At 39.8% G+C, this 24,970-nt stretch overlaps 2 protein-coding genes across 3 annotated transcripts in view; one reads left to right on the top strand and one right to left on the bottom strand.

The window, feature by feature from the left end:
- Window positions 1-24,970, bottom strand: part of mapk8ip2 (mitogen-activated protein kinase 8 interacting protein 2) — a 27,659-nt gene extending 2,689 nt beyond the window's left edge. Inside the window, exons 1-13 of one of the 2 annotated variants that reach the window (XM_086298417.1) lie at window positions 24,477-24,970; window positions 14,421-14,526; window positions 6,530-6,769; window positions 6,330-6,408; window positions 5,831-6,034; window positions 3,175-5,371; window positions 2,783-2,994; window positions 2,105-2,180; window positions 1,309-1,481; window positions 1,106-1,215; window positions 901-1,023; window positions 701-771; window positions 511-609 (exon numbers count right to left, since the gene is read on the bottom strand). In XM_086298417.1, the coding sequence (XP_086154543.1) occupies window positions 511-609; window positions 701-771; window positions 901-1,023; window positions 1,106-1,215; window positions 1,309-1,481; window positions 2,105-2,180; window positions 2,783-2,994; window positions 3,175-5,371; window positions 5,831-6,034; window positions 6,330-6,408; window positions 6,530-6,769; window positions 14,421-14,526; window positions 24,477-24,541 (3,755 nt within the window). In that variant the 5' untranslated portion in view covers window positions 24,542-24,970. The remainder of the gene's footprint in view (window positions 1-510; window positions 610-700; window positions 772-900; window positions 1,024-1,105; window positions 1,216-1,308; window positions 1,482-2,104; window positions 2,181-2,782; window positions 2,995-3,174; window positions 5,372-5,830; window positions 6,035-6,329; window positions 6,409-6,529; window positions 6,770-14,420; window positions 14,527-24,476) is intronic. The other variant, XM_086298418.1, reaches the window with a different exon arrangement.
- LOC147324553 (gastricsin-like) lies at window positions 16,367-18,202 on the top strand. The gene is given in 9 exon segments (XM_086302313.1): window positions 16,367-16,390; window positions 16,488-16,520; window positions 16,522-16,606; window positions 16,932-17,050; window positions 17,153-17,254; window positions 17,256-17,373; window positions 17,544-17,604; window positions 17,688-17,913; window positions 18,035-18,202. Coding segments are annotated over 9 exon segments (936 nt in total).

Genomic DNA, 24,970 nt, shown 5'->3' with positions numbered 1-24,970 from the left:
AATGGCGAGAATCTGATGGATGAAAGATTTCTGCCGCCTCCTCTTAATCCAGCCTCAGAGAGTGGGCTAATGTGCATCTTTAATTATTCAAACACATTGTGGCTGAATAATACATGAGTAATTCTGCTGCCATTTAACCTTATACAGGTACACACACATATGGCTAGTGTGCAAATAACAAAAAAACCCCAAACTGGATTGCTGTCAAGCATTCTGCAAAAGAAATTTGTAATAAAATGCACTTTAATCCAGACTTTGAGATCAGATTCCAGCAAAGATATGTGCAAGTAGTAGCTGAATAGTCATTTTTATTACTTAAATATGTCAAATTAAGCACCGTGGCTTCTACTGTAATATAAAATTTTATTTTTTTAATGTATTTGTTTTTTTAGTTAAAATACATAACAAATAGATTTATTTTTTTTTAACTTTTTGAGTTCTTTTTTTCCTTTCTTTCTTTTTTTTTATTTTTGTAGCTACGGCCCTCAGCGGGTGTGGAAATGGACATACCCGACACATTCTGCTACAGGTCGCATTGACTCCTGGGACACAAACACATGGCAAGCAAATCTGTTCAGCATTGGGTGCTTAGTGATGAAGCCAAAGTAGCTGCAGAGAGAACAAAACAGTGTGATGCAATCAGTCGGATGTTACACTGTACGGTGGTAGCAGGATGGGCAGAAGATGGATGTTTGATTACCAATTGTTCCTCGGATGGCATCCACAGAATGAGATGTTCTTCATCTGGAAGAAGTGACTACATCTGTCATACTAAATATAGACAGAGACAGAAAAAAAAGTAGAGTTCAGTCACTGATGAAGCAGTGCAACATAATCCCAAAGCAGAGGGACAATCGATTACCTGAGTAATCAGGTCATTTATGTTTATTTGTCTTATACCTCATCAAGGGATTCATATTCATCCTCCAGGCTCATAATCAGTTTGACTCCTTGCAAGCTAATCTCCAGCTCACATAGAGAGGGAGGTCGCACATGTACCGTCCGTTTTCTCGATATTGCAATCTAACACAGAGAGAAACCACATTTGTATCCTGCCCATAGTAAACAATCCATAATAGTAAAAGTGTAAATGTGCTTTTCTTACCTTCTGCATAGCAGCACAGAGAATGCCGTTGCCTTGGTGATAAGGTACCTCAACAGACCCCAAAAACTGCACGCTGAAAGTTTCAATCCACGCTGGATTCCTTTTCATTCCTACGGAGTGTAATATGCATAGAAAATGTGATCGTTCTGTGTGTTTCGAATAAAAAAGCAAAAAGAAATAAGCCGCTGTATTCTTGCACTCACCCAGCAGCTCTTTGGATTGACCTATGACCTCATGAGCATAGAAGGCAGGGAAGATGCCCCTCTCCCCTGTCCGCATGTTATAGCCTCTGTACCAGTAGTCGTCCTCTTCTTCCTCCACGTATAAGGGATCATCCACATCCAGCTCCAGCTCATCTGCATGCCTAGGAATGAACCTGCAGAGGGCAGCAGAGAAGTCAAGGAAAAAAAAGGAAACTGCCTTTGTAAAAAGATGTTTCCTTACATGATGTTCCTGCTCCTATAAACCTGAGTTATTTTGATCTTTTATGGGTTTTAGGTGACTCCCTGTGGGAGGCTTTGATGAAAAAGCTGGGAAAGAAAAATAATAGGGTGGGTAGAGGAAGGCAAAGAGTTGTAAATATGGGGTATTTTGAATGAGACCTATGGTTAAAAAAAGTGAAATTATTTGTACACAACATGTACTGTGTAATACCGAGGCACTGTTTGCCTTTTCTCTTCTTGTCGTTGTCTTTATGGTTGGCAAAGAGACGCATGTGATGTCTTTGTCTTCCTCCCCAAAATAATTAGTGTTGCCCAAAAGTTGTTCCTGTTCATCTGGACACGTTTTCAGTGGGAGAAACGTTTCGTCACTCACGTGATTTCTTCAGTCTCAGCTGACTGCTTGGTTTCCCCAATCTTATAAACAGTACATTTGCATAATGATTCAAACTATCACCACTGAAGGAACAATGGGCTGGGAGGTCAGCCCATTGGGAGGTTGACCTCCCAGCCCATTGTTCCTTCAGTGGTGCTAATTTCAGGCTTGAGTTTGTTTTACCTGTAGACTGCTCTGTGTGTCTGGTCCCTCTCTTCTCCATTGATGGTACAAGAGAAAAGTCCAAAGGATTCTGTGCCTGCATGGGAAACAGATATGACTGAGATTATTTAAAAAAAAAATGTTGTTTTTTCTGTAACCTGTTGTTTGTTGAGGAACATTTATTATGCAAATCTGTAAGGTGAGCTCTAAATGAAGGGTAATGGATTATATCAAAAATGCAATGAAAATGGGGCTGTTATAATGAGCTTTTTTATTATGCAAATCACCCTTTATTAGAGATATAAATCTTGAGACAAGAGGTCTGCCTGATGATGTTCTGGTAGAGCCCTCCCATCAGTCGTGTGTGGGCACCCTGCCATATTTAGATCACATCTTAGTATATCATTTTGACATTGATGAGTTGAACTCTAATACATTATTCATTCTAAGGGCAGGCTGTGAGTGGATAATTTTAGAAATAATGCTGAAGGAGTCAGGATTTTTGGACAGAGCCAGGCCAACTGTCCCCCCAACCTCCCCCCTTTTCTTATCCTTAATGTAAGATGACACCCACCGGAGCATCATCTCATTTTTAGGGGTAATATTTTAAAGCAGTCTCGATCTTCTCTTTTACCTCTCGGGAAGAGATAAGAATGAACACTTTCTTAAAATAAGAGAACAGAATTGCTTATGACTTACTGGACGAGCGGGAGGTGCTGTTGACAAACACATTGAGAAATTTCTTGGAGAAAGGGAGGTCAGCTTCGGGAGAAGAGTCTTCAGAAGAGCTCAGAAGCTCTGGCCTCACTTCCTCCTCCTCATCATGACCATAGTCCACGTTAGCAGTCCCCAAAGGCTCCTCATTGCAAAGAGTTGAAAGCTCACTGTCATCACTCAGAACAGAAGTGCACCTGAGAAGGCAAGTTGAATCCCAATTTAAGGCGTAATAAACATTTGTAATGCAAGTTCATGTTAATATAAGGTGCACAATAAGGAAAATTGTTCCAATTTCATAACTAAAGGACAGATTTTTGTGTCAGACTCAGTAAACACTCAATTTACTGGCTTTCAAACATATTATCAGATCATACCTTTTAAGGCTGACCAATTCCAGTGTAGTATTCTCATCCACCACTAGTGTGTACTTCATGGAGTCATAGGCCAGTCCATCGTCTTCATTTGACTGCCTCAGAGCCAGGTCTTTCTCACACAGTGGGAGGTCATGATCAGGTAAGGGATGATTCTGCACGCTGGAATCAATGGGTGGTGAACTGTCCAGCTCTAAGTCGCTACCTCTACGGGACTGCTTCCTTAAGCCACCTAGGAATGGATAAGAGTCTGCATCGTCCTCTTCTTCATCATTGTCTGTGGAATAAGTGAGGCTGAAGCATCGGTTAGTCTGAGCACTGGGTATGTCGAGTGTCAGGCTGTGTTTGACTTCTGTGATACGCTCGAGGGAGGCTGAGGAACGGCTCGTTGGCTTGGGCTCCGTTTCTCGTCCTTCATCTTTGTCGCTGATCACACTCTCACTAAGGCTGGGTGAGTCGAGATCTTTCCTCCCCTCCAACATCATCAAGTCGTTATTGGGCTCAGGATCATCTTCTTGTCTCATCGCATTCTTAGATGGTTTATCTACAAAGTTCTTGTCACAGTCTTTAGTAGTATGCAAAGAGCTGTTTGCACAACGCTCTAAAATCAGTGGGGTTATGGTATCAGCGGTTGGATTGCTCATATAGAGATGAGAATTTATCACTGTTGCTCCTTTTGAAGACTGCATGTCAATACTTCTTGATTCTTCACTTTCTTTGTCTCTTTCCTGTGATCCATTCATTCCAACTTTCTTAGCTTGGTCCTCATCATTGAAGCCATCTCCATCTCCAATGTCGGAGGATGGTGAGATGGTATCAGACACAGACACTTTCCTCTTGAAACACTCCTCAGGACAGCTGATTGGGTAGGAGCCCTCTGAAATCATCCTGTTGACCAAATTGCTAAGCAGCCATGGAGAGTCCGAGTTCTCACTCAGGTCATCTTCGCTTTCAGATTCAGACTCTCCTTCACTTCCATCATAATCATCTGAGCTTGGCATTAGCCTGGGCCCCACTGGCAGGTAGAAGGAGCGTTTGAAGCTCTCTAGGCTGTGATCTGGTTCTATCTGCAGCACCATCTGTCTGGAGAGACTATCCTCACTGCATTGAGCTGGAGGAAGAGTCTCATCTGGGTCAGCTTGGTGCTCACAGGGCAGGTCTTCATACACATTCTGCAGCCCTGTAAGAGCTTGACCATCATCGTAGGCCTCATGGGGTAAGATGGGTGAATCAATGGGAGATGGTGTAGCAATTGTGGGTGAGGGTAGTGGGGATGGAGAGGGTAGAGGAGAGCCTTCTTTGATTGGATCTGGCTGACCTAGAAGTAGAGATGTTTTCAGACCAACAATTCCACTGTCCTGCTCCAACTCTGTGTCTGGATCCAGTTCCTGATCTGACGTAGGTGAACTGGCCTCCTCGATGGAGTTGGTAAGGTGAGATGAGCGTCCACTACTACTTTCATCACTGGTCAAGTCCAGCTCTGTCTCTGAGATTGATGAGATCATGTTGGAGACAACGGGACCACCACAAGCAAATGCTGCTTCCAGCTCCCCTTCAATGTCAGAATCAGAGCCTGGAGAGCTGAGGTCTTTGTCCTGGTCTGAAGTCACATAACCCCGTTGGTTCATATCCGCTATTCCTGGGTCTGAGGATGGAGAGGTGGAGTCGTTAGCTGCTGCCTCCACATTAGACGCTTCTTGAGCATCTGAACTGTTGGACTGGTCGATATTTTCTGAGCGGCTAGATGAAACATAACTAGAGAAGGAAGCTAGCTCAGAGGGTTCAATGGAGGGGAACTCCACATATGATGAGTGATTCTCCTTACAAACCATATCGTAGGCCTCCTTACACATAAACTCTACGTCAAAGTCCTTCTCCAGCTCCTCGTCAGACAGGGGTGTATCTGCACCATCGTTAGCTCCAATGGGTGCGGTGGATGACAAGCAGCGGCTGGTTCCATCTGGATCTAGGTCATTCTCTGGCTCCATACCTGACTCACTGGTGATGGTGTAGGTATCAGTAGCACGCCGGTTTGAGTGCTTGTGGTTGTGGTCGCTGTTGAGATCGTGGTCCACCTCTGTGTCCGAACACTGGGAATGCTCATCTAGGGAGGGTGCTCTGGTTGTCTGTACTGAGGGATCAGCCTTTGGATCAGTAGCATCACGAGAACATGGGTGAGACTTATGTTGACCAAACGAGCCTATGATGACAGGTGAAAAAAAAAAAACAGAGATTAGAGGCTGGTACGTGATTTTGAAGTTAATTATGGTGAGATTGCATAATGAAATAAGCTGACATGTGAGAAGAGTTTACAATTAATGAGAGCAGATGAGAATAAAGCAAAAAAAACCAATGATTGTCAATGTAAAGAAATCCACAATGAGCTGAAAATGGAAAGCAGCATGAACAAGTCCAGCAAAAGTTTCATTGTCAAAACCATAAATATATATATATATATATATATATATATATATATATATATATGTATATATATATATATTTTAAGTATTAAAAAAATATGATTTGGTTCATGAGAATCAGCATACGAGATTTTTGCTGCTCTTGTGCATCACTGAAGTCAAATTCACATCACAATACAGCACTAAATAGCAGTGATCAATGAGATGATCTAAGCTTGCTGAGCTGGCCTTCTTGTTACCGTATTCGGGCCTCTCTCGCCTGTTGCCCTCCATGTCGCAGAGGAGGGGCCTATGAGGAGACTGGGGGTTTCCGCCCTCCCCTGTCTGATTTAGTGGAGTACCTTTGCTCTGGGATCCTGGGACCTGGGATATTGGAGAGGCTGGGCACTGGCCTGTCACATGGCTACCATCCTCCAGACATGAGTGGGTTGGAGACAGACGACCTGGAGGTACAATAGATTTTTATCCCCTGTGTGTTATACAGTTCATAATAGTATCTGAATAGAATTATCATGTGGAACAATTATTAAACAAAAATAGCATTAAAATCCAGTAGGACGGTCTTTCTATAGGATTAATAGATTAGCCTATTATTTAATATTAGTTATACATTTTAAAGCTTATACAAAGAATATATTTGTTTTGTGAAATAGAAAGCCAAATAAAAATATAGAAGAAAACATACAGTATAAAGTCACAGCATTTTTTTTTCAAATAAATAACTAATGATGTTCTAACCCTGTGAGGCTGGGTTGCGCAAAGAGTCCTGCCAGCTTCCTTTCTTTGGGGATAGACTGCTATTGTTGTTCAGTGAATCCTAAAGATGGCAGAGAGACAAACACTATTGTTAGTGATAAATTGCAAACAACTATTTCAAAACACATGTCAAACAGTTTGTTGATGTAATGTGTTTGGAATCAGAGCCTCAGTATGCTTACCTGCGACACAGCAGTGGTTAGGTTCAGTGTGGTGGGTCTGCTCTTTATGGTGCCAAGAGTAGGAGAAGGAGGAGGGGAGGCTGAGGGGGAGGGAGGTGCATCAGGATCAACCTCTTCATCCTCTTCCTCTTCCTCCTCTTCATCTTCATCTTCATCATCAATCATCTCAAACTCTTGAAAGTCGTCCTGAAAGGAGCAGACTGGGTGGTGTATGTCATTCTTCTCCAGAATAAGGGAGTCCTGAGACACACAGAGAGAGAGAGTGATCCACATCTTTATTATCAGCGATATTATTAAAGCATCAGCTGTTCTGACAACAGAAAAGAAACAAGGAGGAGAACAGGCCTGTCTGAGAAATCAGTAAAATTAGAGGAGCAATATCAAGGAAAGAGAACTAAACATATACCAACACCAGCAGTGATCAGCTCCCATGCACACTCATGAATACATGAATGTGTGTTTGTACATAAACCAAAGAAGTTAAGTGTGGCCCTCAACAATGTTTTGTACAGCATTTTTAAAAAACATTATAGAGTATTTTATGATTTTTTTAAATATAATAATACAACAAAGAAAAATCATTTTATAAGGAATTATTACAGTTTTGTATACATAAAAACTATAGCTTGCAAAGCATGCAAAAAAAAAAAAGTCCATAATTAAGGCTAAATCTTCACTCATAATCCAAAGTTGAAATGTCAGCTGACATTGTTGGGCTTACCTTTTAGAATATAAGTTTGTTTTTTTTAATGATGAGAACTCAAAATAATTATTTTAGACCTGGATTAAGGGTTTGTCTAATGGGGTGATTTGAAACAAAGAGAATATAAATGTGCTAGAGCTGTAAAGGAGCACAACAGATAAGCTTTACAGTATGTTTCAATCTTATTTTTGAGTCTTCAGACCAGTTTTTGCATAAATGCTTTTAATGATTTTCTTTGATTTTTTTTTCCTGTGTGAACAGATGATTCTACAGCATTCCAGAAGATTATTGATGGCTACTGAGATATTTAACCATATAGTGGGTGTGTATGTACACTTTTTATACTTTTTTCCAAAATAAATTCAAATTTTTTCACACAGTTCTTTTTTCTAAGTCATTAAAGACATATTCTGCACAGTTATTCCACCCTGGAAAAGGAACAGCTCAAATAAATCACTAAAAGCCTAAAATTAATGACATTAAGGCACATGATAAACATTTGACCACAACTGTACAAAGTCACAATGCAAAACATTTTCAGAAAGTCAAACAGCAGACCAGTAAAGTCGATGAACTGCTCAAAGAACAAAGCGGAGACGTAATGCAATGATTAAGGATAAGGAGGGGTGGGGGCCGCTGACATGAAAGTGGATCAATCAGACGCGTCTCAGGTTTCAGCTAGTTTACCGGAAACCAATGTAGTAAATGACTTTCAGGTTTCATAGGCTACACATTCATTGGCCTGCTTGTGTGTTTTGCTATACGTTCCAATATGTACTGATGGAGCAAAGGTAATAATACAGGCTTAACTACTAAACTATGAGACTAATTCTCGAAGGGCTGTCGTATGAACATACATTTTAACATATTTTAAGTATTTTTTAAATAATATAAATGCCTCAAGTAGGACTCGAGGCTGCTCAACTACAATCATCTCTACAAAATATTTCCCTAAGGAACTAGAACAACTGAGTAAAAAAACCAACACTCATGCAAGTTTTTAAAAAAGAGCATGATCACTCCACCAAATATTTGTGGGTGTTTTTTTTGGGGGGGTTTTGTTTTGTTTTAATCTTCTCTCCCCTGCTTTGAATTTTATAATGGAGTTCCAAGGATTGATTTGCCTGCTTGTTTATTTTGGACAGCACAGCAGTTTCTCCACCTCTCAGTGCAGTCTGTTTAATGGAGGAATCAAAGCTCACTCTCTCATCCATCTACCGCTTACAGTTCTGCTGATGCTGGATGCAGCCACTTTGTGCCACAGCGACTGAAACGCACACTCAGTCTATACCCATCAAGTACACGTGATATTGCATATCAACATCTAATTAACATATCTATTTTTGCATGAGTGATCTATTAAGATGCAATCAAATGTTTGCAGCAAACACTGAACCATTACTATCCATCACTGAGGATATGTGACCTATAACTCCATGAGTGTGTAAAAATCTACAGATTCATCAGTGAGCTGTGAAAATGTCACATCTGCCAGGGAAAATACTTCCTGCTGTCAGGAGACAAGGCCACCTGACAGACAGGCAGGTAGAGAAAAAAAGAAAAACTATAAATAAGAGTTGTACGTTGGCGGCATTCAATCTCCATGGTCTTCAGCTCCCAAGGCCATCCCCACTCACCCTTTGACTGTCCCTCCCCTGTCACTCAGCAGACTTGAGCAAGCATGCCCTCATTCATAGTCATGTTAAACAGCTCTGTTCTTACATAGCAGTTACCAAAGAAACATAGCGGTTACAAAAAAAATAGTTGGAGAAAATAAGCTTTTTGATCTCTAATTAAGAGACGAGAGCCTTGTTCAGCATGGCTAACTCTATCTACTGATTCTGCTGGTGCTGCATATCAGAAGATCAGTAAGATGGCAGCTCCATTTTAAACTAATTCCCCAGTGGAGTGAAAGGAAGCTTTGGGTTTCATGGAGCTGTGCACTATCATGACTAATGACAGCAGAAACTATAAGAGTAAGTTATCATTATAGAGTCGCCATTATAGAGGTGTGGAAAATTAAGAGGTCATCAGCAACCTATAGAAGGCATGTATCTGATACAAATCTAAGATAATTAACACTAGCTCCCTAAATGTTTAGGGCATGCTGAACCTTTATTCTTTGCCCAGAATAAATTTTCATTTGGTTTTGGGATGAATTATGTATTTAGAAGTGTCTCTTTTCATCTATACATTCCTTTAAAGTATAAAAAGACATTTCTTTTCCACAGGCACAACTGTAAAAGTATAGAAAAAGCCATTTCTCCTATCTAGAATAGAATAGAATAGAATTCAACTTTATTGTCATTGCACATGTCACAAGTACAAGGCAACGAAATACAGTTTGCATCCATCCAGAAAGTGCTTTAGCCATAATATAGATATATTACAGAAATGGATCTGTTATAGGTATAAGGGTACAAAATATGGGTCTATTATGGGTATGTTACAATGTACACGGTATGAAGGTATGCAATGAATATGCTATAACTATAAGTATGTACAGGCTGTCTGTCTGTCTATCTAATTTTATCTGTCTGTATGTGGGTGCATGTAAAAGTGTATGACACATGATGGACTCCATCTTTCAGTGTATCATTTATATTTCCACATTTTAAAATCAGAGTTGCATCACAGCTGAGACACAGGCACCCCTGCTCTGTCACATACTGAATTATGCATGTGCTCATGCCATTCAATCAGGGGCTCTGGAGAGGCAGAGATGCTATTAGAAGGACAGAAAGTCAAGAGTCAGGAACAACGCGAGGCAGAAAAGAGTTGTGTGTTTGTTTGGGTGATACACAAATAAAAGGCTTGGGATTGTGGTCGCTCTTGTTTGAAAGCTTGAAAGAATACCATCAAAGTGAACCAATAGTGACATTAAAGATTGTGGAAACAGACAACTAGGGCCAAAAGCGCTGTAGAATTTTGACATCTGGTTGCGAATAACTGCTTCCTCGATCAGAAATCACATGTGTCTCGTTGATTTGGTCACGTGTGTGTGTGTGCCTACCACAAACTCAAAGTGTTCTGCAGATTAAGACTTGAACACCATAGCAAATTAGAATTAATCAGAGTGGGGGATTGGGGCCGCAGGATAATCTCACTGTTCAGATTGGCTGTTCGTCCTAAACATCAAAGACGTGCTGCCCAATATGAGCAAATCGTGCTGACATCAAAACCAAAAGCTTCTTTCTTCATCAGCACAGTGTGGTGCATGAGGAAGAGACTGATGTTTCTGCTGATGAGGAGCTGCCAAACTGTCATACACCCTACTGATGCAGGCAGAATCAAACACCATGTGAAGCACGATGTGCATGAAATTCTCTCTCTTGCCCTTCTTTCTTTGTTATCTACACATACACAAACACTCAAAGGGCAACTGGGTGTGTGTCCAATCTATCCTATGTCAGCAAGATTACTTCCTTTGGGCAGTGATGTAACATAACGAGGACCGACACTGTCTCTGGCCTGTGCTTTCTTGTTTGTGAACTGAGCAGTCAGGGCTTCTGCTGTTTTGCATCTGATGTCCTCAAGATCCAAACCATTTTTAGGTATACTCCCAAATGTAATTATCACGTACTTACAATCGACCCACACACTCAGCAGCTTAACTTAACAGAGACTATAATTATTATTCCAACAGAATGTCATGACCTCATCATGACCTCAATAAACAAAATACCAGCTGAAAATATTTTAATGCTGAAAAAATTACAAAGAAAACAAAATATTGTTTCAACTGTACCAAATGTAAAATGTGTGAACTGTTAAACATTAGGTCTCTCTCTCTTCTAAGTTCATGGTAGTAAATTATTAAATACCTACACCACCTTCCGAAAACCTGATTACACCAGGATGAATACGTTAATTTAAATGAGTCAGCACAACCAAAAGTCATACTGTCAGAATCCTCAAAGCACAGGCCGAGGTGGAGGAATGGCAGCAGACTTTGTTGTAGCCTAACAATAAACCAAAGACCCAGACACTTATTATTCATTTGAAAACTATTAGCACTGCTTTGGAAAACACGCAAAAAAAGATCAATTTTAGCTGTTATCTATCATCCACCTGGCCCTTATTCAGAGTCTGTATCAGATTTCTCAGACTTTTTATCTGATTTAGTGCACAGATCAAAAAAAATTGTTAATATAGGAGATTTTAACATTAATGTAGATAAAATAACCACCTCTATTTTATTTATTTGTTTATTATTATACTCAATTGTCTTTTCTTAAACTGTAAATGAGCAGTTTTAATCATTATTGCATATTGTCCTGACGTGTAGCAGACGAAATGTTTTTCCCACTAAAAACGCTACGTCCAGATGAATAGAATCAGCTTCTTTGGATTTATCTAGTAATGACTTCATGAATGACATATCAGTAAGTACAGTAGCTTCAAAACTACTAAGTCGTGATCATCTACAGAAGAATGAAGAGTTTCACCTTGGATTTAGGGTTCACCATAGCACAGAAGCAGCACTAGAGAAGGTTATAAATGATCTTCTCATGGCTTCTGACAGTGAACACATCTCCATACATGTCCTGTTAGACCTCAGTGTAGGATTCAGTACTTGTGGTCATATCTAATATTTTAATACAGGGACTAGAACACACTGTTGGTATTAAAGGAAATGCACTGCAATGGTTTGGATTGCATCTATCTCATAGATTCCAATTTGTTCATGGAAATGGGGAGTGTTCTTCACACATGAAAGTTAGCCATGGGGTTCCACAGGGTTCTGTACTGGGATCAATACCTTTTTCATTATGCTTGCTTTATTATCTAATATTACTAGAAAAGACTGCATACAGATGTTACCCAGTTATATTTAACAATGAGAGCCAGATGACATAAATTAGTTGCTTAAACTATAGAAAAGAAATAAAGGCCTGGATGTCCTGTAATTTTCTTCTCCTAAATTTAAATAAAACTGAACTTATTATATTTGGCCCTAAAAATCAGGACAATCAGCATTGTGTCTAACCAGATACTTACTCTGGATGGCATTACCTTGGCCTAAAGTAACATTGTGAGGAACTTGGGAGTCATTTTTAACCAGGATATGTCCTTCAATGCCCATATAAAACGTTATGTAGGACTGCTTTCTCTTTATAATTTCCAACATTTCTAAAATTGAAATTCAAAACTAGTTTATGGATTTCATCCCTTTTATGCTGGACTACTAAATTGATCATTATTGGATTGTCCTAAAAGTTAACCTAAAGAGCTTCCAGTTAATTTAAAATGCTGCAGTGAGAGCAGCAGCAGGGACAAGAAAGCAACATCACATTTTTCCCATACTGGCTTATCTTCATTGGCTCCCTGTTAAAGAATTCTGATAGAGGTTTCCTCCTGTTAAAATTAAGGGTTTTTTTGTCATGTTGCAAAGTGCTTTTTCATATGGGATTGCTTGGCTGTTGAGGTTTTCTCCCGAATACTGTAGGGTCTTTACCTTACAGTAAAGACTGCCAGGTAAAGACCTGGAAGTGAGTGGCACCAAGTAAACAAACCTTTGTGTGTGCATGTGTGAATGCGCGTGCGTGTGTGTATCTATGACATCTTTGAGTAAAATCCACTCTCTGAAGTCTCCTTCTCTGGAGGTCTTCTTAGATGTTATGCAAAGACACCTCTCTTACAGAACAGCTTTGCCAACTCTTCACATAATGTGTTTTGTTGGTGGATTAAAGTAGAAAGAGCAAAATCTAGCACAGATTTATGCCAGGAGCTTAACCCTCAAAACCAACCATCCCGGAGCTAAATCCTCATTCCCAGGCACCTCGGCAGGGAAGAAAGAAAATACAGAGAGGGAGGCTTTAAGGGGAAAAGGGGCAGAGAATGAGGAGAGAATGTGAGCTCCGTCTCTAAGCAACACTGCGTAGGGAGGGAGGGAAAGACACTTGGGAGGGAGGAAAAGACAGAGGAAAGGAGGTTGTCTCTGCATAGCAGCAAACTGCACTGGGTCACCCACCCTCTGCTGCAGCCATGGCTCAACGCCACCAGCATAAAACATTTATATCCCACAGGATGGACAGAGGAAAATATAGAGGCTGGTGGTATAAGATTAGTTCTTAGAAATGGTGTAATTAAAGCCTAAGCCGTTCTGACATGTCGGATGATACAGCTAATGACTCAATTATTTGCTTATACTTCAGCACAGTCGCTTGAATGTGATCCTTATGGGAACCCCTGCTTTGAATTTCTATTATATGATGAAAGTAGTTCAGAACCAGTATGTATGCAATTTGTTTGACGATAAGTGCAGAATGTAGAGAGTGACTCACTCTTCTAGTGAACCAAAGCTGTTGGAGCTATCATTTTCTTCCTTGTGTATTATAGCTATCTAAGGCATATGGGCATTACTGTAATGACTGCAATTCTGGTGAGGAAGGCTTCCTTTACATACAATTCTGAAGGTATAGAGATGCTTAAATAACAGATCCAAATAAGCTGTTCTGAACATTTAATCCCTATACAAACGAAGTTTCCACCCTTGATTCTCATAAAATTATATTTTTGTCATGTCATTTTTCTGCTGCTCTCAGCTTCATGTTAGCATTAATCAACTAGGATAAACAGTCTCTAATTGTCTCTTCATGTAATATTTCATTACATTAATTATTTTGCAGATCTAGCACATATGTACATGCACATAATTTTCCTTGAATGTCCTAAAATGGCCATTTGAAAAAAGGGATAAGACTTGCTCTGCTTAACTTGTATATGCAAAAGTGGATATATCAACAGTGATATCGCTCACTGTTTATTGGCTTTGTAAGCTAACATGACCATATTTAGAGAATAGGGTGAAGTTATCAGTTAATGCTGTTTTGTTAGCATGATTCATTGACCGTGAACCAGTCATTGACACGCATGGAAATAACAGTTAAATATTTCCAAGTGACTAGTAAAATACCTGTTTGATGTCCTTTATGACACTACAAACATTTTATTTAGCAGATAATAAAAATAAATGTAAAAATGCTCCAAAAGGCATCAACACCACTAACACTGATGACCAAAAACGTCTTTTTTAACAGACTGTAAACATGTTTATTCCAGCCACATGTGGCAATCTAAAGAATTATTTCTGTGTCACGAAGCACAGCAAATGAAACATATCCTTAAATGTCTTCAGAGAAAATAGAACACACTATTAAAAAAGAGAAAACAAAAGAATCTCACCTTCTCATATGGGTCAGAATCATAGTTGAGTCCAATCCCACAGTCATCTGTGATTTCAGAGAGATCTTCATCATCAAACTCCTCCAGGCTGATGTCGTGGGCTGGCCTGGGAATACACAAGAGAGGGTATATTCACTGCAAATTCTGAAAAAGAATACTGATACCTGCAATATGTCTTTTCCATCAGTGAACGGTCCAAAAGGGAATTTCTTTTTGATTCATGCTCACACACTGATCAAGGGGAAACCTGCTCTAACTCATAGGCTGTCAGGCTCTGTCTGCATCTCAAGCTCATATGCTGAACAAAAGCAACCACACAAACACCCGCTATCATCTCTAATTATATAATATCTCATACTAACAAGGTCTGGCGCATTCACTGAATCAAGTGAGTGACAGTGGCAGCACCTAAAACACCCAAATTCAGTGTCAATATTTTAAATTCTGTTAGCTGGGAATGATTGTAAAAAATGTGAGCTTTGAATGCCTCAGAAAGACTCAGAAGCGTTACTCGCTGCTATCTCTTACACCAAGATTTCTAAACTTTCATTTACAGCAGGGAAGTGTATCTCTGTAATGAGCAATGGCTTTCCAAGTTTTCTTGAGCAGACCCTATGCCGTCTTTACTCTATTAGTTACAGCAGGTTTCCAGTTCTACAGCAGCTGGCTTGCAGTGTGTTGAAGGAAATGCTGCATTGCAGCTTTCCTGCAAAGATAAGGACGCTCTACATATTACGTATGAATGCGAGCTTACATCATATAATCATATAGGGGTCCAAAGTACACAATGTCATTGGGTCTGTGGTTCTGAAAGAGGACAGGCTGATGCACAGTAATACAAAAGGGGTCATGAAAAAGTTAATGCAATCAGGGCTTCCCCTTACTGCTTGCCAGCTTGAATGTGTAATGGCTTAAAAAGGGTTATTGGGTTTTTTAACAGGAGAGGAATTTGAACGATGGGCTAAATGTTAGAAAAATCAGTTTGTAGTGAAATACGATTATCCTAAATGAGTTTTCTTAACATATTTTTATTATGGTAGACAAATATTACTATCATAATTAGGATAAGGTGAATGACAAAAGCTTTTGGTAAAGCTGTTTAAAGTACTGTTGATACAGAGGTTCAGACATAATACATTTATTTTTCATTATTGGAAAACTACAGCTTCACAAATAGTGTAACCATGGTGCTGATATGTAAATTTAATCAGATAAAATGGTACTAAAGTGGTCCTTGAAGAGTCCCAACAGTACAGAGAGCTCCTATTAGCAAAATGCTTGAAATAAATTAATAATCATAGGTTTCATTCTGTCGTTTTGTTTTTTAGAGACGCGACATGAGCAAGAGCATATTTTTTTCACTTGATATGATGCTGAACAAGCAAAAGCATAATCTGAAAACAATTAGAGAAAGCATTTTGCTGAAAGTGCAGAAATTCCATGTGTCCAGTAAGATATCCCAAACAAATTTATAATGTGCTTCATAATAAAGCTTTTGACTTTGTTTCTAAAATGTTATTACAAAAAGTGGTGTGTACTGAAGACCTATTACATGCTGAAGTTATGCATAAAGTTTGTTTTAAGTAGGTGACCCTATCTGAACTGACATGACTTAATTTTTGACAATTACACTGGTGTGGTAATGCACCAGTACAGCTCCAAAGTGAGTTGTAGCCATTAAGAAACGTTGTGTACCACGGAGGGATCACAAGTGTCTTGTTGTTGTCCTAGTGTGGGTGGTGCTTGCCGAAGGAACGGTTAAGTAAGGAAACTGCTATCATTTTATCTGGAAAAAAAGAACCCATAGCTGTAACTCAAAGAGCTTCAACGCCAGTGATAGAAGATGTTGCTTTTGCCTTCTATCAACTTAGGGCTCCTCTCGATAAGCGGTAACTGTCAAGCCTTGGGGGGGGGGGGGGGGGGGAGATGAGCTGCCTTACCAAGATATGTGCATCAATAACTACGCTGATGTAAGGAAATCAATTCTTATGCACGACACACAACCGTCGAGCAGTAACTAGCTAACTTGCTATATTCTGTTCTACTGTCAATTATTATGTTGCCTAGACTACCTACTATGGAGACATCAACATTGGCACACCCCCCAAAGTCCTTTGAGGTGCTGTTTGACACCAGCTCTGCCAACCTGTGGGTGGACTTAGTCTGCTGTAACACTCAGGCTTGCAGTGAGTACACGCTTTACACTGCCACATCCTTCATCAGTCACTTTGTCAGAACACATTTAGTTGTAAAAATCTCCTATGGAAGACTTAAAGCTGATATAGCCTACGAGAGCAAAGGTGGCAGTTGGTCATCTGGTTTCCATTGATTACATATGGTCCATACGTGGGATTTAGATTTTCAGTGCAATTCCAGGCATTTATGTTCTTTGCAAAGCATCAGTGTTGGAGCTGATTAAAATTCACCTTCTAAAAATCAAGTGAAACCCAAAAAACTCTCCAATGCATAGAGACATAAACTCCAGATGTATTCCAGATGTATGTCAATTAGAGACAGGTAGAAAATTTGATCCCCAGCAGTCCTCAACCGCCACTGCAAAATGTCTGTATTTCTACCTACCCTATGAAACCCGAAGCCTCAGTGGAGTCTTCAGATGTGACACTGTTAACGTGGGTCAAACCCAAACCACAATATTATATTTTAACAGTACAAACATGTGTGAGGCTGTTCTATAATTTGTTCATTGTAGAAGGTAATTTTGAATTCTGGAGGTTGGTGGTATCGTAATCACTAACCAGGTGATCTGATCTTGTTTGAGCAGAGATTAATCGAATGAGATTTTTTTTGACCGCATTCTCGGACTATCCCAATCTTTCCATCTCAGCTGGAAGACGGACCCCTCTCATGGACAACATGATTACTCAAAACCTGCTGAGTAGCAAAATCTTTTGTTTCTTCTTGTCTAGGTACAACTTTGATAACATAAACATTTGTGCTATATCCCGCCTCAGCTACATTACTTTACATTGCTACTGCGCTTTAGCGGCACTGAACTAATTTTGTTATACAGACAGCTAAGCAGCGGTTTGATTTGTGGTTCAGATGAGAACAGCTGAGTAGTGTGCTCTCTTTCAGAGAATAGACAGTAGCTTGTACCAGTAGTCAGCATCATCTGCTGGACTCCTGCCACCTCTGAGACCTACTGGCAGATTGGTGTCCAAGGGTCTGCGCTTTTCAACATTTTGTTCAGACTTTGTTTTTCTTTAAAATAAATTAGGGACACAAAAACCATCTTTTTGCATGCAGATTCCTGATAAACACTGGCTGGTGCTCACAGAGCTGCCAGGCCAGTTTAGAAACCTCAAACCCCAAACCAGGTGTGAATTACATCATGCAGTGTCATGGAGCCCAATAAAATTAGTATGGATAGGCAGGAAACTTGAACAGACAAACACTCTCTCTTCAGAGTGCAACAATTTGCCAACCCTGCGCTTTTTTATTAGTGCTGCCTCCTCCTGCTTACGTAATTCAAGTAAATGAAAAGCAAATGAAAGCATGCCCACCCATGCCTGTAAGAATGTCCAATGTTTTTGTTTATTTTTCAACTTTTTACTGCTAATATGAGTAATCGAATCTCCTGTCTGCACCTCCAGCAGAACCAAAATGGATGCCAGTACTGCTCTGTCAGTATGACCCCCACTTACCAGCCCTCTCGTAATTGCCAACCCCTGCGGACCTTCGGAGACGTGCTCCTCAGAGAGTAATATTCAATCTAGTACGGCTGGACCAACAGCCGAGTTGGTTTTGCTATAGTTGTCTAAATGTCAATAGTGAGATCTGAGCTGAACATAAATCTGATGTTAACTTTGTATCTGCTCAAAAACCTTGTTTACATCTTACATTTTCTCTAGAACTATTGCAAGCAAGCATATTGGACTATTGTTTGATAAAATTGTCAGAAAAAATGTTGCTATACAAGTCAGACTTAGATTTTGTGCAAGGATGAGACTTTGATTGGGGGTGGGCATTTATCTGTAGGCTAGGGAACACACTCATCTTCCACAAAACGTAAAAGAGCAATTAATAAATCAACAGTGTTGCCACTTGTCATGCTGCACAGTGTATCTATCATCACTTTTCATTTTTGAGTGAAATGAATTAGTATCGTGATAATGCTGTCATTTACAGAACACACGTGTCTGTGTGGGAAAAACTACTTTTATTTAGGCTAAAATTTGTGAAACTGAAATGTAACAACTGGACTGAACTTGTGAGGCAAAAGCTCATTTTGCACAAAATTATACATTTTCATCACAGTATCAGTCAGACTGATCTGTTGTTGTGACATGACTGTCATCATCTGTCCTCATCAAATAAAAGTGTCTATTGTTTCAACATTAGACAGTTTTTGCTATTTTATTCTTTCGATTTTGTAATTCTATTACAAAATCTATTAATTCTACTTGTCTGAAACAGGTAGGGTTAGGGTTAGAGAGACACTGAGTCTCAGTGGGATTACCTGTATAAATAAAGGTTAAACAAAAATAGAAAAATAAGTACTATATGTACAATAAGTACTATAAGCAACCAAACGTCAGAAAGGAGCTCATTAATGAGCTCTCCAGGGAACCTGTGTTTGCAAGCGTAGGTGTTTGTGGGTGTGGAATTCACAATGGGAAAAGAAACACACAGCATCTGTGAAGCTGTATGCAAGCAAGTCACCACCAGCATACAAGGAGAAAGTCCCATGTTTGATTTTTAGGTGACATTTTAGTGAAACTGATGGACACAACAGATGAACCAATGATATAAGATGCTAAGGCAGACAAGGAGTAAGATGAAAACGCTGTATCAACGAAGAAACGGTGAATACAAAGGAAGAAAAAGACGAAGAGAAATTAAAATCTTTGCTTTGCTTTCACAAGCATATATAAATACAGATTTTAAAAACATTTTAATGCCAAGCACCACAAATGTTCATTTTCTTCCATTGTCTCAGGACACATCTCTGTAATAGATTTCACAGTCTCTTATTCCTTGTCTCCTCTGCTGCTACCTAATCCACTATGTTACCCGGTGCCATTTTCTTGGTGTGCTTATCAGTTTGCACAGTAAAATGTGACCTCATGTCTCCTCCACTCAGATGAAGAAAAGACCAAACACAGACACAATTTTGTCTTTTTCTAAAGCATTTTGTATTAAATAGCTTTATATTTTGAGGATACATATGAGATTGTAAGCTGAGCCATACCACTGCAGTGCTGACACTACTGCTTACAGTGTCTTAGCGAGCGGGCAGTGTCTGTCACATTGCGTGGTTTATCGATTACTACGCTTGATGTCGGTTGTTTGTCTTAATAGTTAGGACTTCAAGCTGAGGCTTCAGGGCTACATAGCAAGAATCATCTATATACAATACCAGTCTCCAACATCTGATCCATCCCCAGATATTCAACATTGTGACATTCAGAGCAAGATGAGAATCCTACCTCCCAAAACTCAAGTCAGCAAAAAATTACCATTGCCGACGCTGGTCATGCTGCTGCAATGGCACACCCAGATTGACTGCCACATAAAGGTTTTCCTCCCATCTCGTCTCTGTGTCGTGAGATTTAGCTTCAGTTCAGTTAATTGCTCCAGCCCGCATTTGTTCTAACAGTTATTTTCCATCATCTCTGACACCGTCATGTCCAGAACGGAATTTCTCAAAGCTGCGAACTGTCATCTTTGTATTTAATGTCTCCACATCCACACATTCAAAGCTTCCTTTGTCTTGTGAAAAATGAAAGATTGCATGGTTATCAGACTGACTTCGACTTTTAATACTTCTGTAATTTATTTTAGAATTAGCTTGAGAGGAAGTCTGATGACACTCTGATAACAATATTAGAGTAGATACAGATGTGGGTGTGGTGGCAGTGGTAATGGTGGCGGGGGTTGAAGTGGTGGCGTGATTAAGCTGCCTTTTAACCATGAACACCTGCTTCACAGTGACATCATCTTTAAAAGCCAAGGACATGCTGTAGTTGGTAGTGACTCATTAGCAAGATAATTTTCCAGGTTTTTCAGCCACCATTAGAGAGACAAACACATGTATGCATGCCCCTCCCCCACACACACAAATACTCAAGCTTGCACGCACACACGCGCACGAGTCACACATTTATCCTAACGAAGGACTCTGTGATGTCTTCCTCAGCTCCAAATGCAAAGATCATGCCATGTTTGAGTCAAAGGCACTGATGATACATCATCTTGCTGTGAGCACATGATCTCATGCAGATTGGTCTGGATTTGGATTAATGAAGCCATTAGACGCGAGGAAAATGTGTAAATATGACTCATTATTTTGTTGCTGTTAAATGAAAAAAAATAGCAAGCTGCAAAGACTGACAGGTGAAGGCATGGCAAGTGATAGTTGCACAGAAAATGTAAGACAGTGGGAAAGAGACTGAAGCTAAAATCTGCAAAAAGAGTGAGGATGGAACGCTTAAGCTAAAATGCATTTGTATTTGATTTAAGCCTCTTACGCCATGGTAACCATACCCACCATTACCCCCTCCCCCTCTGTTTTTCTCCAAATGACTTCAAAGAGTTGGAAGGCAAAAGTAGAACATTAACAGGAAAACATGGGATTCATGGGGGTGGAGAGGTGGGGTTGCATACTTCATAAAATAATCATGTTCACGAAATGTTCATAAAACTTCTATATATTAAACTAGAGGTTGAAGCAAATCACTATTTCTATTACTGGTTAAATTCTAGGCCGTGAAAAATACACTGTTTGTATCTTTGTTCCCAAAATTAGCAATGAAAAAATAACAGTTGTTTTAGGTTTTATTTAGAGACAAACAAATGTAATTAATTTTCCCAAACTTGTGATTCGCAAATGTGTTATATACAGGGATGAAATAAGAACAAAAATAAGAATGGCATTCAAATAACCAAGGCTCCGCTTTGTGTAGATTTACTTGTGTATTATGTGAATAAGGTCAAAAAAGATAATGAGTCAATAGGACCTTTGATAAATTTGGAGCCTAAAAATGGCATCCTTAAAAAGGTAGCACAACTGGAAACAGAGCAGTTCACGCTCATGAACTAAAAACAAACAAATGACTGCGCACAGTACGACTGCTGCCTCAGCAAGTCTAAGAAAGACCGACCAAACCCTTGGGCAAAATGTGATCAATGAACTTCAAGGTGTGGGTTCCCGGCATTGGACAAGGCTTTGCATTGTAATAATCCAAAACAGCCTTCATCCACTGCAGGGAATATTTATGATGAAGAAACAAAGCACAGCTCAGTGGAACAGTTTCTATGTACATTACTGTAAGATGATGCTTTGGATAAGTTTAATCACCATGAAGTTCTACTCCTATATATGAGCTTTATACTTTTATATAAGGTATATATAAGGTATAAAGCTCTCTGTGCCTGGAAGAAAGTGCTACCATGTTTTCTCTTATTAGCAGAAATTAATTAAAATCTCCCATCAATTGCTCACTGAAGCATATTCATATGCTTCTTTTAAAGTTTAGATTTCCAGCTGAAGACGTTTTCCATCCGCAAAGGGGAAATTGTAACCTGTAAAAATTTTCTGGTGCTCCAGGGAGAGAGGTGCTGCCTCTCGTGGATTTTGTTGCCTACTGGAAACAGTGTTAGGGTTATATAAGGCAGATTACCAGACCACACCATCACACAACTGGTGGCTTCACTCATGAATCTGTCACACACAGATGCACAGAGAAAGAGACAACACACACACATACACAAAAGCTGTGACACAATCAAACGCACAGACATTTACAGAAAGACTCTTTCTACACCCCTACTTACTGATATTTCATAATCAAAAAGTGAAGAGCCAACCAAAAATAAACACAAACCACTTGTTCCCTCTCGAATGTATAAAAAAACTATCTGAAAACAACAGAAACAAACCAATTAGCCTCCACAAAGGAGTAATGCAATAAACTACTCCTCACATGATTCCTCTAATATAATTAAGATTCGTTAGATTTGGCTGTAGTGCTGTGAATTTAAAACATTAATACCATGGTCAGAGCTTGGCTGAGTGAGCTGAACAGGTCACCGGTAGTCATGCAAACGATCTGGTCTATTGATTTGACATGATCCAGCAGTGCAGTTGAAATCCCACATGACTACATGCTGTGGATAAAAAATCTACCAGGACTGGTTTGTTAATGTGATTGCCTCTGTAGGATATGAGCCATGTTGGAGGCAGAAGCAGGCACGTTGAAATGAAATGTGTTTACTTCATGCACATTAGAGCACAGGGTTTATGTTATCCTGATAAACACGCCAGATAAAGTCTTTTTAGTGTTGTAGTTTATCCAGTTTCTCTCTGCTACTCTGGGCTAGTATTTTATAGTAGCTGTATGTTGTAGTCGTGCAACCCAGTTAGAAATAACAGTGTTTTCTTTATTATTCCTGCTATGTTTGGTGACACAGAGTAAAGCCTTACAGCAGCCACTGAAGGTTATATATCATAACATATGAAAATCAGAATCAGAATCAGAATCAGAATACTTTATTGATCCCTGGGGGAAATTATTTTTTGTTACAGTGCTCCATTTTAAACCAACAATCATATGAAAAGTAGAAATACACCCAGATTTGTATTTGTAACCATTCCAGGAAAAAGATAATCCAAGTAGTATAAGAACTTTGGCCTTTGGAAGTGTACATACATCAATATATAGGATTTACTGTTGATGAATTTATGAACTATGAGGTTAGAATTCAAATAATCAGCTGTAAGAGCCAGTGGGGTCTATTATCAACAAATCCAAAGTCTTGTGTTAAATTATGCTGCAGGAATACAGGAATTTAAAGATGTAAAATGATTGACTATACAGATTAGAGCTGTGCACTTTTTGCAATAGCTGAAATTGCAAATATGTCTCCACTCTAAGAAAAACTACAACCTTGACGCCCCCATTATTGCAACTTATCAAGAAGTCAAAGGACTGTGAACCGGACACTTTCATTCCTGCAAACTTCTTTGATGATAGCACTAAAGAAATACATCCAGGACCATGACAGGCTGTACAAATTATGTAAATTAGGAGAAAATCAAAATGAATTTTTTATCTATTGTACATTTTATGATTTAAGAATGTTTACATTTAGTAAGAAGCTTAATTTTTTTAAAATATATATATATATATAAATTTCATATATAGAAATTTCTTGTCTAAAGCTCGGAAAAGGTACCAATTGGTTTACTTAACTCTGGCCTTTGTTAGTGATGTCTTACAAGTCTGTTTATGCTGATCACATTGTTAAAACACATTATTATTATTTGTTATGTTACATTGTTACCAATACACATCCAGCATCAAAAGTAGGTTTACTGCACTCTCTTCACACAGTTCATTAAATTTACTACAAGATGTCTCTGTGTTTCTCATCTTACCGCCAATTACACTATAACAAGCTAAACTGTATATTTTAAACAACAACACCCTTGTAGAGAGCACTGATTTAACGCTACGTGTGAAATAAGTTGCCTCTGCAAGAGTAACCCACCCACAAATATGCTTCTACAAGAAGAAACCGGGGCTGATTTGTCATACTGATTGTCGCAGAGGTCACATTAGAGGCGTTTGACACAACATCAATATCAGTAGGACTTCCGTAAATCATTGTTCAGCAACGTGCCCTTGCCTGGGTTGGACTCAACAGGGCGTGGGCCTCACACAGAGATTGCGCAAAGCGGGTGACTGTCGCCACAGCTAGAGATCAGTCATATGCAATATGTTTTACAATTTGCCATTCTTTGCAATTTTCAGAAATTTCTAAAACGCGAGTCTTTTATTCCCTCTTCACCAAGTCGTCTCTCCCAAAAACATAAACAACCAGCAATGTTCAGCTGCAGCACCTACATGCGCGCAGTGAGGCAGCAGAAGGCCGAGCAGGTTATTCACAGTATCTATTACAACCTAGGCTGGGGATGTGCGTTTTTACTGCAGTCATCAAAGCAGCACAGACCGACATGCACGGCGCCTTTTCATATCAGCCCAGCGCATCCTCCATCGACCCCTCACTGTCACTTTACATACGAGCTCTTACCTGCATCCAGGAGGCGAGAGAGAATGGAAGGTGGATAGGGAAAACATCTCAGCCCTGTCCGCCATCTTCTTCCACAAATGACTCAGAGCGATTGCAGAAAATCACGGAGGGAGCGCAGTCCATTCACAATTACAGTGCACGGGACGGGACAGTGGACAGAGGTTTCTCTATCTGCGGCCCCACAGATGCCCCCCTGGCCGCAAGCCTTCAATCAGACAAGCCTGCTCAGCACCATGAAATCTGCAGTCAACCATCCACACAGGCAGGATAAGGAGGGGTGTCAAGGCAAATAAGACAAAAAAAAAGAGCTTCAGCGGCAGCGCGCAATAACGCGGAAATCTCTGTGTTCCCCGGTTAGGTCCTTGCGAAACATGAAGCGGGCAATTTGTATCCGCAGTCGGTGTTTTTCTCTCCAAATGTCTGCCGCTGTGATGCTGCCCGTGACACACAACAGATACGGGCCAGCAGTGCGGAGACAGGCAGAGACGGAGGAG

The sequence above is a fragment of the Aulonocara sp. 'chitande type north' Nkhata Bay genome, linkage group LG7 (assembly GCF_057382095.1).
Source record: "Aulonocara sp. 'chitande type north' Nkhata Bay isolate Kocher_YH1m ecotype deep benthic linkage group LG7, A_spYH_male_GT1.1, whole genome shotgun sequence".
Classification (NCBI taxonomy): Eukaryota; Metazoa; Chordata; class Actinopteri; order Cichliformes; family Cichlidae; genus Aulonocara; species Aulonocara sp. 'chitande type north' Nkhata Bay.
Note: the sequence above shows the minus strand (reverse complement) of the source record. Positions and strands in the feature narration are given on the sequence as shown.